Below are 18,144 nucleotides of genomic sequence, written 5' to 3' on the forward strand. Positions count from 1 at the left end.
TTTTTCTCAGAATTGTTTATATCTCGCAATACTGACTTTTTAACATGCAATTGCAAGTTATAATCATAATTGTGAGATATAGCCTAAACTCGTAATTCTGAGAAAAAACGTCAGTTTTTTTTCCTCCCTGACAACTGGACATTATAACATGCAGTTGTAAGTTTATATCTCACAATTCTGACTTTATAACTTGCAATTCTGACTGTATATCACGCAATTCTGAGGAAAAAAATCAGAATTGTGAGATATAAACTTGCAGTTGCGAGGGAAAAAAAGTCAGAATTGTAAGATAAAAAGTCGCTATTACCTTTTTAATTTTTTAAATTTTTTTATTTCATGGCAGAAACAAGCTTCCATACATTCCTGACATGTAAAATTAAAAGGACAGCAATAAAAAGTGAATGCTGGAATAATAAAAATGTGTCCATCTTTGGAGTATACAGGTATAGTTTGAACTAATACATCACATACTCATTGAGTTTTTTAAACGTCACAGCTCTCAAAGGATATTCATTGTTACATCTTCAGATGAATGCTCACATTCTCTCAGGTTGGAAAAAGACCCAGAGAGGAGAAACTCTGGTGCTTTGAGGCTGTTTTCATCTTAACATCACCTCTCATTAGATTATTTGTAGGCTAGTTACAGCCGCTGGAGTCTGTAATCAGTTTTACACATAATAACTAGATTAGTGTGAAGTCTAAACCTTCTGATTAATGTGTCACAAATATGTGGGGGGTGGAGGGGGAGGGGGAGGGGGTTGGGTCAGTGATTAATCGCTTATTAATCTATAATGCATGACCATCATTGTCATCTGCAGCGGCAAGTAAGCTGTGCTTATGTCAATTATGTTCCTCATGTTCAATCAAACCGTGCCTCAGGAAAGTGACCTTGATTGACCTTGACAACTTTTACTGCCATTTGCCTTAGAGTATCATGAACTTAGAACAACATCAGTCTTCCTGAAGCAACCTGGGGTTAAAGGTGTTGTCACATTAGCAGCACAACAAAGTTTTGCAGGAAAAAAGGTCCAATGTCTATTGTCAACAGTGTTATGATGCATGAAGCAGCGCTCACATGTAAGTCACTTCCAAACTAGGCAGCTTTCTGTTGGACAATCCGTGAAACTTGCAAAACTGATCATGCATATTCCTTTTGAAAATAAGTGGATTTCACCAAGCAATATTACATGTGACCACACTTTAAGAGTCTTGTTCAGGAGTACAAGTGGCCATGCCTCATTTTATGGGGGCAACTTTCTGACTCATATTGAAACTCTCGATACATCTAGAACAGTATCTTAATTTTGTTCTTTTTCTCTCTTGCAGCTATGTGCCTCTTGTGTGTGAATAATGTACAGTGATGGTGCCTTCACAGACCCACGTGATGCTCAAGTGGCAGGAGCACCTGAACAGCTCCTGGGCAGCGGAGGACAGCGTTCAGACAGCCACACGGCACGGAGCGGCTGCTCTCTATGCAAAACTGCTCTACAACAAGGAGGTTGTAGGCTTGGCCCAGCCGGTGCAGGACCTAATGGGTCCCCGCTTGCCTGACTTCCAGTACGAATCCAGTGCTGAGGAGGAGAAGGAGGAATATCTGTCCGCGCTGCTACACAGTCAACGATGCCTGGCCCACCGCATGCTGGCAAGGACCCCTTTTGCCCTATCCCTGCACCACAGGCTGGTGATCCTCCAGAGGGTGTTCTACGCCCTCCATAGCAAGTATCATGACCGATTCCGAGCACCGCTGCCTCCCCAGCCCTCATCCTCCAGTGCAGAAGGGGGCACTCTGGAGTCAGTGTCTGAGCCTTGGCCGACAGGCAGTTCCCGTTCGAAGTCAGGCACAGACGTTCTTATCGAAATGGGTGTCCGGACTGGGTTGAGTCTCCTTTTCGCCCTACTGAGGCAGAGTTGGCAGCGGGGACGTCTTGAGAACCCACCAGATGTCGCTTTGTGCAATGAAGTACTGGCCACTGCGTCTTCAGTCCTGGCCGCACTGCCTCCTCTTTCCTTGGCCAATGAGAACAAGATCCCAACTGTGGGGCTTGACTGTCTTGCACAGGTTGGAGACTTCTTGAAGAAGACGGCAGTCAGCGGATCTGGGGCGGATCGGGCAGGTCGCAGGCTAGCCCTGGAGCTCCTTCTCTCGCTAGCCTTACAAAGAGGGTCCTTGCGCTTCCTTCTGGAGTGGGTGGAGGTGGCGTTGGCTGCCTCTGCTTCTTCCACCACCTCTGAAACAGTTGGAGTGGGCTACGAGCTGATCCATCAAACATTACAACAGATGCGCCAGCACACGGTGTGTTCCTAGACCATGCGGTTGACCTAGCGGTCATGCTAATAGCATGAGTGAAGTAATATACAGTAATGCTAATGGATAATGGCCACTAATATAGAAAGCTGTGCCTCTTTTGCACACAGAGAGAGTATAGAGTTACAGTGCTGAGGCTAGGCTAACACCCTCCATTTGTTCATTCCTCTCTCTGCACTTAAAGAAATTGTTGTTGCTAATTGTTACTGCTAATACATTAGCACAATAGAGTACCATTATTCTATATTCCTCTCATGGAAGGCAGGAATGGCTCAAACATTTTTCCTTGCTCTAAATAAGATTGTGGCTTTCATTTGACCGAGAGCTCTTGGCCGTCTTCCCAGCTCTGAAAGCCGCCTGAGCCACACCAGACCCGCCATGTGCCGTGCTCTAATTTATTCATGTCTTAATCAATCTGAAATATGTCTACTTCTGTGCTTTTGTGCTTGAAGTTCAGCAGACCTTGTTCCCCATATTGAAGCAACCGTTTTGTTTATAGATTCCCCTACTACAGAGTACAATGTTAATTTGTTCTCTGAAAAGCTAGCTGGTTAAGCACATTGGTGCCAGTATGGAAACTGAGACTACTGTATCTTCCTAATCTTAAATCAAAATATAATGAACCAATTTTCTTTTCATGGTAATGTGATATAGGTTGCTTGGCCACTGGATAACCAATAGCCAGTCAGTGGTTTAGATGTTGCATTTTAGCAAACTTTAGCTTTTAGTCCACTTTTTTACCTCACAAGCCCTTCTCTACATGCTGTTTTCTCATATTTTGTAAAGTAAGATGGGTTGCTAATGTGGCTTCATCTTGCATTCAAATTGTTTAAAGGTGCAATGTGTAAAATTTAGGAGGATCTATTGACAGAAATGCAATATAATATACATAACTATGTTTTCAGTTGTGCATAAAGACCTTACATAATGAACCGTTATGTTTTTATTACCTTAGAATGAGTCATTTCTATCTCATACATCGCGGGTCCCCCCTCCATGTCAAGTCGGCATTATGCACCAGCATGTTTCTACAGCAACCCTAAACGGGCAAACACTCTACAGAGTGCGTATAGTCACTATGTTGTTGTTCTTCTAAATCGTTCGTGTTTTTAAAGGCAGCTTGCATCGTCACTACGTTGAATACGCACATAGTAGCAGTAGTAGTAGTCGTCTGGTTTATTAGAAGCAGAGACCTTTCTTTGTTAGAAGGCCACCGTAGCTTCTCTGAAAGAGAGGGGTGCGAGGGGTGTGCGTTAATTTGCGTTAATTGCAGTTTGCAACCTCACCGCTAGATGCCGCTAAAATTTACACATTGCACCTTTAATTGACCATCTGAATGCAAATTTGGAAATATGAATACATGCTGTTAACTTGATCTTCTGGTGAAACGACAGACTTCTCTTTGGTGATGAATGTTGTACTTACAATCATTTAGTCTGCTTTAGTCTACTTTTTAGTCTTGCAAGTTTGCATTCAGTCTCCATTCATTCAACAGCCAGTTGATAGAAGTCCTCGTCACTGAAGTCCTCGTCACAAAGATCTGTCACTAAAGTTACTGTTGTTTCATTGCGACTTTAAAAATAAAGCAGCATTTTATTTTGAGTTAAAAAAATTGATATGTATACTATCGGGTTTTTTGGTTCTACAGTTCTTTTTTTTTTAACAATCCACTGTAGCACCAGTTAGCCGTACATTCTATCTGCAAATATTATTGTTTAATTAGATGTTTGTTCTTTCAGGCTTTTCGTGGTGAATCTGTCAACACTCAGGTGCTGAAGAAAGATGCAGACGGACTCTGTAGCCTCTCGCATGTTGCTCTTTGCCTTTTTGAAGAGGTGTGTTTGTGCAAATAAATCTATAAGCAGTGTTGGGGAAAGTTCCTTTTAAAAGTAATGCATTACAATATTGTGTTACTCCCTAAAAAAGTAGCTAATTGTGTTACTGTTTATGGAAGATAATGCACTACGTTACTTTTGCGTTACTTTTTCTCATATGGGCTGCTCTGTTTGTTTATTTTTATAACAACAAAAAAAGTTCTATTTTTGACAAATGTAAATGCCCTTTCACACCAAAAGTGAAATGAATACTATTTGAAAAAGTAACTCTCTGTTGTAAATTTAAAAGTAATGCATTACTTTACTAGTTACTTTGAAAACGTAATCTGATTATGTAACTTGCGTTACTTGTAATGCTTTACCTCCAACACTGTCTACCTTATTCACAGACTGAAATATCGGGTGTTATTAAAGATATCTCGTGCCAAGTCGGAGAGACTTTGGCCTTTATAAGTCTTTATTCTCATAAATAAATCTTTAATCTGTGTGTGTGTGTGTGTTGTAGATCTGCACCCTGGCCTCTAACTGCTTGTGCTCATGCAGCACAGGCTCTTCCTCTTCCTCTGGCTCGGAGAACGATGCTGTCATGGTGTACGTGTGGGGCAGCAACAGCAGCCATCAGCTCGCTGAGGGTACGCTGGAGAAGATTTTACAGCCCAAACTGGCTCAGGGCTTCAGCGATGCACAAATGGTGTGTGTGGATTTATGTTACTCAAGTGTATTGAAAATCCAAATAACTAGAAGCCATCATGCAGCTAACATTAGTTTCAACATAGACAGTATGAGAAGCAGGAGAAACACCACTCGAAGAAAAATTTAATGAGACAGATCGCAATGCTCAATTTGACAGCTGTACGAAAGAGCTTTTAATTAAAAGATCCAATTGTTTTCTTGGTAAAGGCACTGTCTGGGCTGTAAGCACATTTATATTAGATTGACAACTGGAAAACAGTTTGTAGTCTAATATGTGACCCTGGACCACAAAACCAGTCATAAGTCGCACGGGTATATTTGTAACAATAGCCAACAATACGTTGTATGGGTCAAAATTATCGATTTTTCTTTTATGCCAAAAATCATTAGGATATTGAGTAAAGATCATGTTCCATGAAGATATTTTGTACATTTCCTATTGTAAATATATCAAAATGTATTTTTGTGAGTGGATATGCATTGCTAAGGACTTCATTTGGACAACTTTAAAGGCGATTTTCTCAATATTTAGATTTATTTGCACCCTCAGATTCCAGATATTCAAATAGTTGTATGATATCTCGGCCAAATATTGTCCTGTCCTAACAAACCATACATCAAATGGAAATCATCAATATTTATTCAGCTTTCAGATGGTATATTAATCTCAGTTTCAAAAAATTGACCCTTATGACTGGTTTTGTGGTCCTATCTATAAGATTTTATGGATGGGAGAAATGATATTGAAATGTTAGCTTGGTAAACTTTTTGGAGAAATATTTAAGTAGATAGAAACGGAGGACTTTGGTTCCACTTTCCTGAATGACAGAAAAAAGTGAGATGGTGTAAATTAAATTATTAGTTGCATGATAAGAAATGCATCATATGTGGCCAGTGACTGTCTTTTTCTGTTTTTGTATATTTATTTATTTATTTTATTGCTTTTTTCTTTTTAATTACAACGTTAAAAGGCAACAAGAAGTGTTAGTTTATATTTATTTATTTATTTTTTACAGTACATAGTTTATAATGCAGTCAGGCTCGTATTGGTTATCGACTATATTATAAACAATAGTAAACTGTACCGATCTAAATTTCTTTGTTTCCTCTCTAACAAAATCTATGTGTTGTGCAAAGTTTGGTTATCTAATCTGGAGTAGCGTCCAGGCCCAACAGTCTCTGCTTTTTAATACAGACATGTCTTTTCATTACTATTTCGAAAATACAATTTAGAAAACAGCAGCCGCATCTTCATAAACTGTGCCCTTTCACTAATAGAGTTTAGACGTGCTCGATCACAGCTGATTCGATTCACTCGGCTCTAAATGGCGCTCTTGTTTTTTTACCTGCAGATTGAGGCGGGCCAGTACTGCACGTTCTCTGTATCTGCTGATGGTGCCGTGAAGGCTTGTGGGAAGGGTAGTTATGGCCGCCTGGGACTGGGAGACTCTAATAACCAGTCTATGCCCAAGAAGCTGGTTCTGGAACCGCCTCGCACCATGAGGAAGGTGTCATCCTCCAAGGGATCAGACGGACACACGTTGGCTGTCACGGCGGAGGGAGAGGTGTTCAGCTGGGGAGACGGAGATTACGGCAAACTGGGCCACGGGAACAGTGCCACGCAGAAATACCCCAAGATTATTCAGGGCCCGCTTTTAGGGAAGGTGAGAGGAAATAGCGTTTTCTACATGCAGAACGTAGCTTTTTTCTAATTGTGTCTAATCAAGGGTATTTGCCTGGGCTCTTTTGACTTGGGTCAGTAAGCAACTCCCAGAACACTCTTTTAGCAACCACCTCGCAAGCACCCAGAACACTCTGGTAACCACTTACCATTAGCAGCATCCTAGAAACCCTAGACCTGAAACTGTGCAAAAATGCCTATGCATTCCAGAACACCTTAGTTGAAGACTAATATTTTCATATATTCAGAAAATGTAAGCAACTAGTTTGTATTATCAATGCATTTATAAAAGTGTGTGTGCATTTCAGGTGGTGGTGTGTGTGTCTGCTGGATACAGACACAGTGCTGCAGTGACTAATGACGGAGAGCTGTACACCTGGGGGGAAGGCGACTTCGGTCGACTTGGTACATCACTCTCCTCTTACAGACCCTGAACATCACCAAACACACACACACACACACACACACACACTTGAGACCTGAGTATATGTTCTCAGATGTAGTGTTGTCAGTGAAATACAATTCACTATTGATTTCTGTGAGGTGGTTTTTACGGTTTGAATGACTGCTGTGCACAGTATGCACTGCAGAGTTTTTTTTTTTGTTTTTTTTTTTTAATCCACAGAGAAATTTGTCAGGCAGTCGACAAGATGCCTGATTCCTCAGACTGAGTCAGACTGTTGTCAGTCCTGTCTGTCTCTGTCTTATTTTTACTCCTTCTGTCTGACATGTAGGTCATAGTGACAGTCACAGTCGTAATGTGCCCACACTGGTTAAAGACATCAGTGGGGTCGGGCAAGTGGCCTGTGGCAGCTCTCACACCATCGCTGTGGCTCAAGATGGCCGAATCGTCTGGTCCTTTGGAGGAGGGGACAATGGTAATATTTCATATACACCTTATTTTGCGATGCATAAAAAAATCTTAAGATTAGTTTTATGATTACGAAAATACCAATTTGCAATACTAATTTGAATAGTTCACAGAAGTAGTTCACATTTTACACCAAAATCAGTAACAATTTAATTTCCCATGAACATTTTCCATCATCTCGCTGAAGTGTATTCACAGACATTACCAAACAAAAGTAATTTAGTCATCCCATCACAAAGGGCACTTTTTCAACGTGTATAGACTCTCTGAGTTAGTAAATTTGCTATTTGGTGATTGAAAATCCTCAATTCTTCATGAAGGCTGAAGTAATTTTATTTTAATTTTTTTTTTTTAAAGTTTTTGCCTGGGATTTCAACCTGGGTATTCGACCAATATTTTTAAATTTAATTTAATTTAATTTAATTTAATTTAATTTAATTTAATTTAATTTAATTTAATTTAATTTAATTTAATTTAATTTAATTTAATTTAATTTAATTTAATTTTTTCAGATATTCACACTGATATTCTCGACCTGGTTATAAGCTCTACAAATAATTTTCACATTTTGGTGGGTCTTTACAGGCAAAGTAATTGGAATTTTGTTAAAATATAGTGTGTGTTTATAAATAAATGTATTATTATTATTATTATTATTATTAAAAACACAATAACATGGTAATCATGCTAGCAACATGTTAACCATGTTAGCATGTTGTTAGCATTATGCTAACATGATTAGCATCTTGTTAAAAACATGCTATCGGCATGCTAGCAACATGTTAATCATGTTAGCGTAATGTTACCAAACATGCTAATCATGTTAGCATCTTGCTAAAAACATCCTAGCATGACGGTAATTATGTTAGCATCATGCTAATCAAGAGTGCCGAGTTTTGCCACTGCAAGCACCATTCACATTTTCTTCAGGAAATGTACATTCTAGTTGTTATTATTATTATTATTATTATTAAGTAACATTTTTAGCTTAAAGGTCCCGTTCTTTGTGATCCCATGTTTCAAACTTTAGTTAGTGTGTAATGTTGTTGTTAGAGTATAAATAAAATCTGTAAAATTTTAAAGCTCAAAGTTCAATGCCAAGCGAGATATTTTATTTAACAGAAGTCGCCTACATCGAACGGCCAGTTTGGACTACATCCCTCTACTTCCTTCTTTAATGACGTCACTAAAACAGTTTTTTGACTAACCTCCGCCCACAGGAATACACAAGAGTTGCGTTTGTAGAGTGTGTTTGTCGCCATGTCGTCGAAACGCTGTTATTTTCATCCCGCAGTCCAATCACCGGGTCTGATTCCGGCTCAAATTGATAGGGTAAAATTAAAGACATGTTTACAATAACACTGAGCGCGTGCATCTCCACGTTATGGTAAGAGGCGTGACCTTTCCGGGCACGGTGCGCTCAGAGCTGTCGAATCACAACACAGGAACCGCTGGCACAATCAGAACTCGTTACGTATTTCTGAAGGAGGGACTTCATAGAACAAGGAAGTCATCAGCCCGTTTTTATGACAGTGGAAACAGTGGTATACAGATAAGTAAATTATGTGAAAAATACTGTGTTTTTTTTACACGCGAAACATGAACACATGTTATATTGCACACTATAAACACAATCAAAGCTTCAAAAAACCACGAAAAACAGGACCTTTAACACAATATCTATCTATCTATCTATCTATCTATCTATCTATCTATCTATCTATCTATCTATCTATCTATCTATCTATCTATCTATCTATCTATCTATCTATCTATCTATCTATCTATCTATCTATCTATCTATCTATCTATCTATCTATCTATCTATCTATCTATCTATCTATCTATCTATCTATCTATCTATCTATCACCCAAGGAATATATGTGAGAATAGTTTTTCATGTTTTTTCACACAAATTGAACAATTTGATTTGAATGGCACACAATGAGGTAATATTTGACTCAAGTTTTATTTTCCATAACAATTTTAACAGGTATACAAAGTTTACAGCAGTTTTGCTGCTTGTCAGGGTAACGTTCTGGATCAAACCCACATACGCACATACAGTACACATACAGTTTGAGACAGTAAAGCTCTGTATCCTTTACAAGGACTCACTTCTGCCTTACAGAGTGAGCAGGACATGGTGACATTTACTTTTCATAAGTATAGCAAGAAAAATCCTTTAATGCAACACTATCAGACATAATATCCACAAACAAGCCTAAACATGTTTGAAATGCAGCCATTGCAAAGTTTTTATAAGGTAAAATATAGAGCCAGTTGTTGAAACAAGTACTGGCACGGCCTCTGAATCTGACGCACCTTAAATTACTGTTGTCCATGTTAGAAGGAATTCTGTGTGTGTGTGTGTGAACGTTGTGTTTGTGTTACAGGTAAACTTGGACATGGTGACACAAACCGTGTGTACAGGCCTAAAGTGATAGAAGCCCTGCACGGCTTCATTATCAGGAAAGTGTGTGCTGGGAGCCAGTCGTCACTGGCTTTGACATCTGCTGGCCAGGTATACACAACCTCTCATTTATCCCACTGACTTTAACTAAGTAAATATGTACCGTTATATACACCCATATAAATTCTCCTGTTTCTATGTTCTCCTGTGCGTGCGATGCAGGTGTTTGCGTGGGGCTGCGGCTCGTGTCTCGGCTGCGGCTCGTCTGAGACCACCTCACTCAGACCTCGACTGATAGAGGAACTCAGCATCACTAAAGTCATCGACATTTCCTGCGGAGACAGCCACTGTCTCGCTCTGTCTCACGGTGAGAGAGCTGGAGAAACATAAATGGGAAGAGTAGATGAGAAAATAGTATTAAATAAGAAAAAAAAAAAAAATGAAATGTGTAATTTCTGCTCCACTAGTGGCAACTTTTGCTGTCCGCAATATTATTATACAAAAAATTGCATTTTCTAAAGTATACAGTGTTTGATGTGTTGTTAACAGTATTTAAATTAATTTAAATTACATTTAAATACTTCCATATGATTAGTTTCTTTTGTAGAAATTAATTTTAGATCAGTGTTATTTTATTATTATTTATATACTATTATAATATTTATTAATATTTTGATAGAACTTATATCAGTTTTCATTTTAACTTTAGTTTAAGTTTGAATAATTTATGTGCTTTTGTCATTTTTTTTTTTTTTTTTTTTTTTACTAATTTTAGTACTACTTTAGTACTTTTAGCTACATTTTCTACATTTTTTTAAAAAAAAAATTTTAATCTAATATCTGTATTTTATTTTATTTTTTCAATTGCAACATTCATGTTTTTCCAAACCTTTGATTTCTTTCTATTGTGGGACACAAAAAGGGGGTTTTGAAGAACCATACAAGTTACTTTTTTCAATATAAATACAATAAATGGCAAATAATGCTTTCAAGCCTCAAAATGGACAAAGTAGTGAATACAACTTATGCACTATATTCCAAATCTTTTGAAACCCTATGATACAGTACCTGTGTGAGGAAAAGACCGAAATCCAAGTTGTTATTCCTTGAAATTAAATTCTCAGATTTATGCCACTTTCATTTTTTTCTTTATTGGTTTTTGTTACAGAAAACGAAGTGTTTGCTTGGGGAAACAATGCCATGGGCCAATGTGGGCAGGGCCACACCTCGACGCCAGTCACCAAACCCAAGAAGGTGATTGGTCTAGAAGGAGTTTCAATACAGCAGATCACTGCAGGCACCTCCCACAGCCTGGCCTGGACCGCAGTTCCCACAGACAGGTGAGGAGAGAGACAAAGACGTATTTCATTAGTTACGATGAGTGATTTGATGGCTTTTCCACAATGAATTGACAGTATTTCATTTATTATGCCTCTCATTGCCTGTGGATAGTGGAAATAAAAAGCCCTCACTTCCTTATCTAAACCCAAAACAAAAGCAGTTTGTCCCGAAATGAGTTTGAGTCTACAGGAAACGACAAAATTTTCATATTCATTATGCAAATCAAAACCCGTATCGCTCCATCTGGAGTGAGTTTCACCACTAATGTATTAATGCAATCGCAAAACATTTTCCATTATTCAAAGATGTTCACTTAACATTGTTTTCCTGGCATGACTGAATGTGAATTATGTGCCTGGCAGGCAGCTGGTGGCTTGGCACAGGCCGTTTTGTGTGGACCTCGAGGAGAGCACGTTTACGTACCTTCGCAGTTTCCTGGAGCGTTACTGCGATAGCATCAGTGGAGACACACCACCTGCACCTTTCCCCTCTAAGAGGTAAATAAACACACTTGGACCAGCACCAAATACATAGATTTATAAATGATGTCCTATGAATTGTGATTTGACCATTAATGATTAAACAATAATATGTACAGTATAATGTACATAGAGGCACGCAATGTCAGTTATTTCTGTTGTAGAAACATAAATCATGCAACAAATCTTGTAGATAGATAGGTTGGTGGAGAGATGCATGGTGTGAAATTAAAACCAGCTACCATCCAGGGGGTCTTTTTGCACAGTGGTGGGCGGCCTGTGAGACTCCTGACATTTGACAAGAAACGCTTGGAAGCAACACACATGCTTGTAAATTCACAACAAATAGAAAGCAGGCATTAATTAATTAATTGAAATGTATTTATTTATTTAATTTATTAATTAGTTTATTTTTATTTATTTAAATTATTTTAACATTTTTAATAAATTATTTTTGTTTTATATTTTGAGTTTTTTATATTTTCATTTGTTTAAATTATTAAAAAATATACTACTTTATAAAATGAATGAATATATATTGATATATGGATCATTGAGATTCTATTATAGTTTTTATTAATATTTTATATTAGATTTAATGTTTAGATTTTACATTTTAATTTCATTTAAGTTAAATTTAACTTCAGTTTTGTAGTGTGTTTTTGTCTTCTTTTTTATAAATATGTCTATAAAGATTTTATTCATTTTTATTTCATTTTTATTTTTTGGTACATCAAGTTAAACTAAATGACTTTTTTAATAATTTAATTTCAGTTAACATTTATTTTATTTCAATTAACTTTTTATTTTATTTTATTTTTTTTTACTTTTTTGGTACAGCTTTAGTTAACATGAATTGCACTTCTACAGCATTTATTAATCTTAATGTTAATTTCAACATTATTAAAATCAAATGTTATATTTGTTAACATTAATTAATGCACTGTGGACTAACATGAACAAACAATGAACAGCTGGATTTTTATTCTTACATTAACAAATATTAAAGGTGCCCTCGAATGGAAAAATTGAATTTATCTTGGCATAGTTAAATAACAAGAGTTCAGTACATGGAAATGACATACAGTGTGTCTCAAACTCCATTGTTTCCTCCTTCTTATATAAATCTCATTTGTTTAAAAGACCTCAGAATAACAGGCGAATCTCAACATAACACCGACTGTTACGTAACATTCGGGGTGTACGCCCCCAATATTTACATATGCCAGCCCATGTTCCCAACATTATAAAAGGCATTAGACAAGGGCAGCCAGTATTAACGTCTGGATCTGTGCACAACCAAATCGTCAGACTAGGTAAGCAAGCAAGAACAATAGCGAAAAATGGGAGATGGAGCAATAATAACTGACATGATCCATGATAACATGATATTTTTAGTGATATTTGTAAACTGTGTTTCTGAATGTTTCATTAGCATGTTGCTAATGTACTGTTAAATGTGGTTAAAGTTACCATCGGTTATTACTGTATTCACGGAGACAAGAGAGCCGTCGCTATTTTCATTTTTAAACACTTGCAGTCTGTATAATTCATAAACACAACTTCATTCTTTATAAATCTCTCCAACAGTGTAGCATTAGCCGTTAGCCACGGAGCACTATCAAACTCATTCAAAATCAGAAGTAAACAATATAACAGTATACAATACTCACATAATCCGACGCATGCATGCCGCATGCATGATGAACACTTTGTAAAGATCCATTTTGAGGGTTATATTAGCTGTGTAAACTTTGTTAAGGCACTGTTTAAGGCAAGCGCGAGCTCTGTGGGCGGAGAGCACGGGATTTAAAGGGGCCGCAGCATAAAATCGCGTTTATAATGATGCCCCAAAATAGGCAGTTAAAAAAATTAATTAAAAAAAATCTATGGGGTATTTTGAGCTGAAACTTCACAGACGCATTCAGGGGACACCTTAGACTTATATTACATCTTTTAAAAACATAATCTAGGGCACCTTTAATAAATACTGTAACAAATGTATTGCTCATTGTTAGTCCATGTTAGTTAATACATTATCTAATGTTAACAAATGAGACCTTATTGTAAAGTATTGTAAATACGGATTGATGGATGGATGCTTAAACCATGCCAATCTGATGCATGGACATTTGCAATGTCAGATGTCAGTAGTCTACAACTTCAAGCTTTAAGATTACATAAGAGCTGTCATACAGATTATATAATATCGCAGATATTTTCCTGCTGAGTCCACAAGATGGTAAGTGATGCATGTTGACCTTGAGGTCAGAACTTTTAATTCTGCAGCAGTATCTCTAAAGAAAGAGAGAGAGTGTGTCAAATGTCTTGATGATCCCATTATGTGGAAGCTCCCAGAATACCTTTACACATTATATGCTTTAGGCATCTTTATTTTTTTAGCAGCCCTAGCAAAAGTGAGGATTATGGTTACCATTGCTCATACTTTTGAAACCCTTCAACTCTAGCCTCTAAGTTTTTGCATACTTTATGCAAATTTATAAACCTTGGATCACTACATAGAAACCTCCCAAAACAACTGCATAGCAATGCCTTAGCAACCATCGAGCACGCCTTAGCATTGTGGCGAGTTTTGCATGGGCAAACAAGAAATCTGGTTTATCGGAGTCAACGTCAGCTGCTGAAAGACACTCACTCATGTAACAGGAATGTGACACACACACACAACCGCAGGGGTAACTGGCACAAGCCCATTACCATCTTCATACCCACAGGGATGGGGTCAGAGCAACATATGGCCTGGCACTCGGTAAAGGTCACTTTAGACTTCTCATCTTTAAACTTCTCACTCTCTCCCTCTCGGTTTCTTTCCCAGGGAACATCACCAGTTTGTGTTGTTGTGTATGAAACTGTTGTCCATCCACCTGTCGCTGGCCCACGCAGGAGGAACAGGGGCCACAGTGCTGGGTGCTCAGGGTCGGCCCCTCAGGAACCTGCTCTTCAGACTCATCGACTCTAATGTACCAGACTCCATACAACAGGTCCGCCATGAAGAGTTGTTTTTTGTTGCTAACTCCGTATCATCTACAGATATTGTTGTTGTGTAATACACAATTTTCATATGTTTACATTTAGAATTCACATATATTCATATATGTGGTTTAAAAAGATAGACAGACAGAGATTCAAGAACACGTACTCCAGTAGCATTACAAGATATACTTTTTGGCTTACACAACAGTAAAACAGTAAACAACTTCAGCCAATCAGAATGCTCGCATATGCTGCTGGAGGTCTGCCCACATGTTAAAAACACTAAGATGATGGAATCTGTTGGCTCTGTTTTCTCTTCGAGGGAGTTTGCAGGGGACACGACTTTTCACAACCTTCACAAGACTACAGTGTAACTGTTTTGACTGAGTCATCTGTCACAGTGCCAGTATTATTAGTCATTCCCTTCACCGTGGAAATGAATTGTTGTGTGTGTGTATAGGCTGTAATGAGCACGCTGTCCATCGGAGCATGTCTATTGCTGCCTCCTCTCAGGGAGAGAACGGAGTTGCTGCACTCGCTGTTACCTCAGGGCCCGGAGAGCTGGGAAAGCCTGTCTAAAGGACAGGTACTCGGACACAAACACTATTAAAGTTTGGGATGTTAATTCATTCAAAGTTTGAAATTACTCACATATATCCATATTTGCTGAGAAACGTTCTCAAATGATCAAAACTCAAGTTAAAACTGTTTCTCATTCCTTGCGCTCTAGTTGTTTTTACGGTATCATGTAAATATTGTTTGCTGATTATTCAGTGATATTACTGTTTCCCCTTCTACAGCGCCTACAGCTGGATATGGTGCTGAACAGCCTGCAGGAACAGAGTCATGTGGCATCCCTGCTGGGATACAGCTCACCTGGGGAATTGAGTGCAGGTCTGGCACTGCCGCCCACCCCTGATCGCCCCACAGGAAGTGTTAGCTCAAATTCAGAAGCTCCAGACCACCTTCACCTGGCCGAGGTCCTCCTGAAGACCTTGCTGCTCAGCATTGGGTTCTATACGGTCAGTCCAGTGGTTCAACAGTTGTCCACGCTGACAGACACAAATTATGCTTTCTATTTCCAAGCCTTGGTTTAATTTAAATTTAATTGAAAGAATTTAAGAATGCAGCAAGCATATTCATTTGCATCGCTCCCTCTTTCCCAAAGACATTTTGAAAATGGACTCCTTGATTTTTGAAGTAATGATTCCAAGTTTTTTTTTTTTTTTTTAAGTTTTCCCTTTGCTGGTTTCAGAAAGGAAATATGCTTTTAAAGCTGACATTTGATAAACTGACATTCATATACCTGGCATTTGGTCCCCTACATTAGAAAAAATTGAGTACTTTTGGAAAACCACTTTTTTTTTTAATCTAGAATTTTTTTTAAACGTATAATTTTGCTGGTTATCATAATGTGTTATATATAAATAATAATTAATATAGGAAAATATAATTGATAATATATATGTAATATAATTATTTATAATATATACTACTGTTAAAAAATTTGGGGTAGGTTAGATTTATTATTTGACTAAAAATACAGTAAAAACAGTAATATTGTGAAATATTATTACCATTTAAAATAACTTTTTTTAAATTTAATATACTTAAATGTTTAATTTTTTCCTGTGATCAAAGCTGAATTTTCAGCATCATTACTCCAGTCTTTAGTGCCACATGATCCTTCAGAAATCATTGTAATATGCTGATTTGCTACTCAAGAAACTTTTCTTATTATTATCAATGTTAAATGTGCTGCTTAATATTATTGCGGAAAATGTGATACTTTTTTTAGGATTCTTTGAAATTAATGTTCAAATCATTGGAAATAGAAATATTTTGTGACACAAATTTTTTCACTGTCACTTTTGATCAATTTAATGCATTCTTAATAATATAAATAGTTTATAAAAAAAATCTTACTGGCCCCAAACTTTTCAGCAGTTGTGTATAATAATAATTATAATAATAATAATTTCTATTTACATTCATTTAAACCCCTCTCTGATCCTCTCTGGCTTCCTATAACTCCTGTGTTGTAAATGGACAATCAACTGTTCAATATATTTTGAGGAAACTTTTAGCAATCAAAACACAAATGTTCCCCTTTTGAATGTTGTTTGTACACACAGGAGCGTGCATTTGGTGAACTGGAGAAGAACAGTGATAAACAGCGGTTCAGTCAGTCCCAGAAACAGACGGAGGCTCCATCACACTTCCACCACCTGCTGTCAGCCCTTCACAGACACCTGCTGGCCCACTGCTACATCCACACAGGCGCTGAGGTACAACAACAACACAACCTGCTCCATATGATGCCTCCCTCAGGCTGCCAGTTGCAGTGGTTACGGATTGTAGCCTTAAGAAATAATATTCTGTTGTGTGGGCCCGTTTAGTCAAAGATGCTTAATTCTTGTTCCAGAACACAGAATGGAGGCGGACTGCATAATGAGTGTTTAAAGAACATTGTTTTTTTGTTTGTTTCTGTGTAGGATGACAGCAGCGTAGTGCTGCTCCATAAGCACCTATGCCTGCTGCTGCCATACGCAGCCGAGACCTTCAGGAGATCCACCATTCTGCTGGAGGAGAGCACACTGGACAAACACGTCATTAAGAAACTACACAGTAAGAACACGTTATGTGTCATCCATTCGTCTATACATCCATCCACTAGGGGTCAAATGGTACGGTTCGGCCTGTACCTCAATATGGTATGATTCTGGTACAGCAAAATCATACGAAAATTAAAAATGTCTGTCAATATTGCTGTAACTTTATGGTGCGTTTGTAATTGGGTAAAGAGATTTGAAGTGCTTACATATTTGTATATAAAATATGTTAGCAAAATATTTATAGCAAAATAATATGGTTAGAATTTATCCATCCATCCATCCATCCAGTTGTCCATGTATCTGTTGGTTCGACTATCATTCTATCTATCTGTCCATTCAGCCTTCCATCTCTCCATTCATTCTTCTATCTCGGCCATCCATCCCTTCATCTGTTTATGTAGCCATCCGTCCATCTATCCGTCCATCCCTTCATCTGTTTATGTAGCCATCTATCCATCTGTCCATCTATCCCTTAATCTGTTTTTGTAGCCCTCTGTCCATCCATCCATCCATCCATCCATCCATCCATCCATCCATTAGGGCTGCACGATAAATCGCAGTTAACATGAAATTGCACTTAAACCGATTTGGCTTAGTGCTTTTATGAAATTGCAAAGCCTGCGATTATTATTTATTTATTTATTTTTTATATGCGCAGCTTGTCAGTGAAGCACGGCTCTGTGATCATTAGTAAATGCTGCTCCGTCTTAAAGCACTGCAAGTTTGAGTCGCTTATAACGTGCATTTGAAAAAGCAACACGTGTCAAACATCTTTCCAAACATGCGAAGCACTCGTGTCCAACAAAAGACGACACCTGTTTTTACTCCAAACTCACTTCATAACGACAGTTGAGTGTTTGAAAACATCCTTCTGTGAGATGATGTGGCATCTTACACAGAATAAGGCACACAACAT

At 37.9% G+C, this 18,144-nt stretch overlaps 1 protein-coding gene across 1 annotated transcript in view; it reads left to right on the top strand.

Moving 5' to 3' along the window:
- The window catches only part of LOC125252611 (probable E3 ubiquitin-protein ligase HERC1), an 87,520-nt gene that overhangs the window by 7,969 nt on the left and 61,407 nt on the right, over window positions 1–18,144 (top strand). Inside the window, 15 exon segments of the mRNA XM_048166050.1 lie at window positions 1,327–2,293; window positions 4,045–4,140; window positions 4,646–4,831; window positions 6,186–6,497; window positions 6,823–6,919; window positions 7,249–7,392; window positions 9,783–9,910; window positions 10,022–10,166; window positions 10,968–11,139; window positions 11,503–11,637; window positions 14,456–14,621; window positions 15,074–15,199; window positions 15,414–15,635; window positions 16,749–16,901; window positions 17,109–17,241. Of these exon segments, the coding sequence (XP_048022007.1) occupies window positions 1,361–2,293; window positions 4,045–4,140; window positions 4,646–4,831; window positions 6,186–6,497; window positions 6,823–6,919; window positions 7,249–7,392; window positions 9,783–9,910; window positions 10,022–10,166; window positions 10,968–11,139; window positions 11,503–11,637; window positions 14,456–14,621; window positions 15,074–15,199; window positions 15,414–15,635; window positions 16,749–16,901; window positions 17,109–17,241 (3,148 nt within the window). The 5' untranslated portion in view covers window positions 1,327–1,360.

The sequence above is a fragment of the Megalobrama amblycephala genome, linkage group LG18, assembly GCF_018812025.1.
Source record: "Megalobrama amblycephala isolate DHTTF-2021 linkage group LG18, ASM1881202v1, whole genome shotgun sequence".
NCBI lineage: Eukaryota > Metazoa > Chordata > Actinopteri > Cypriniformes > Xenocyprididae > Megalobrama > Megalobrama amblycephala.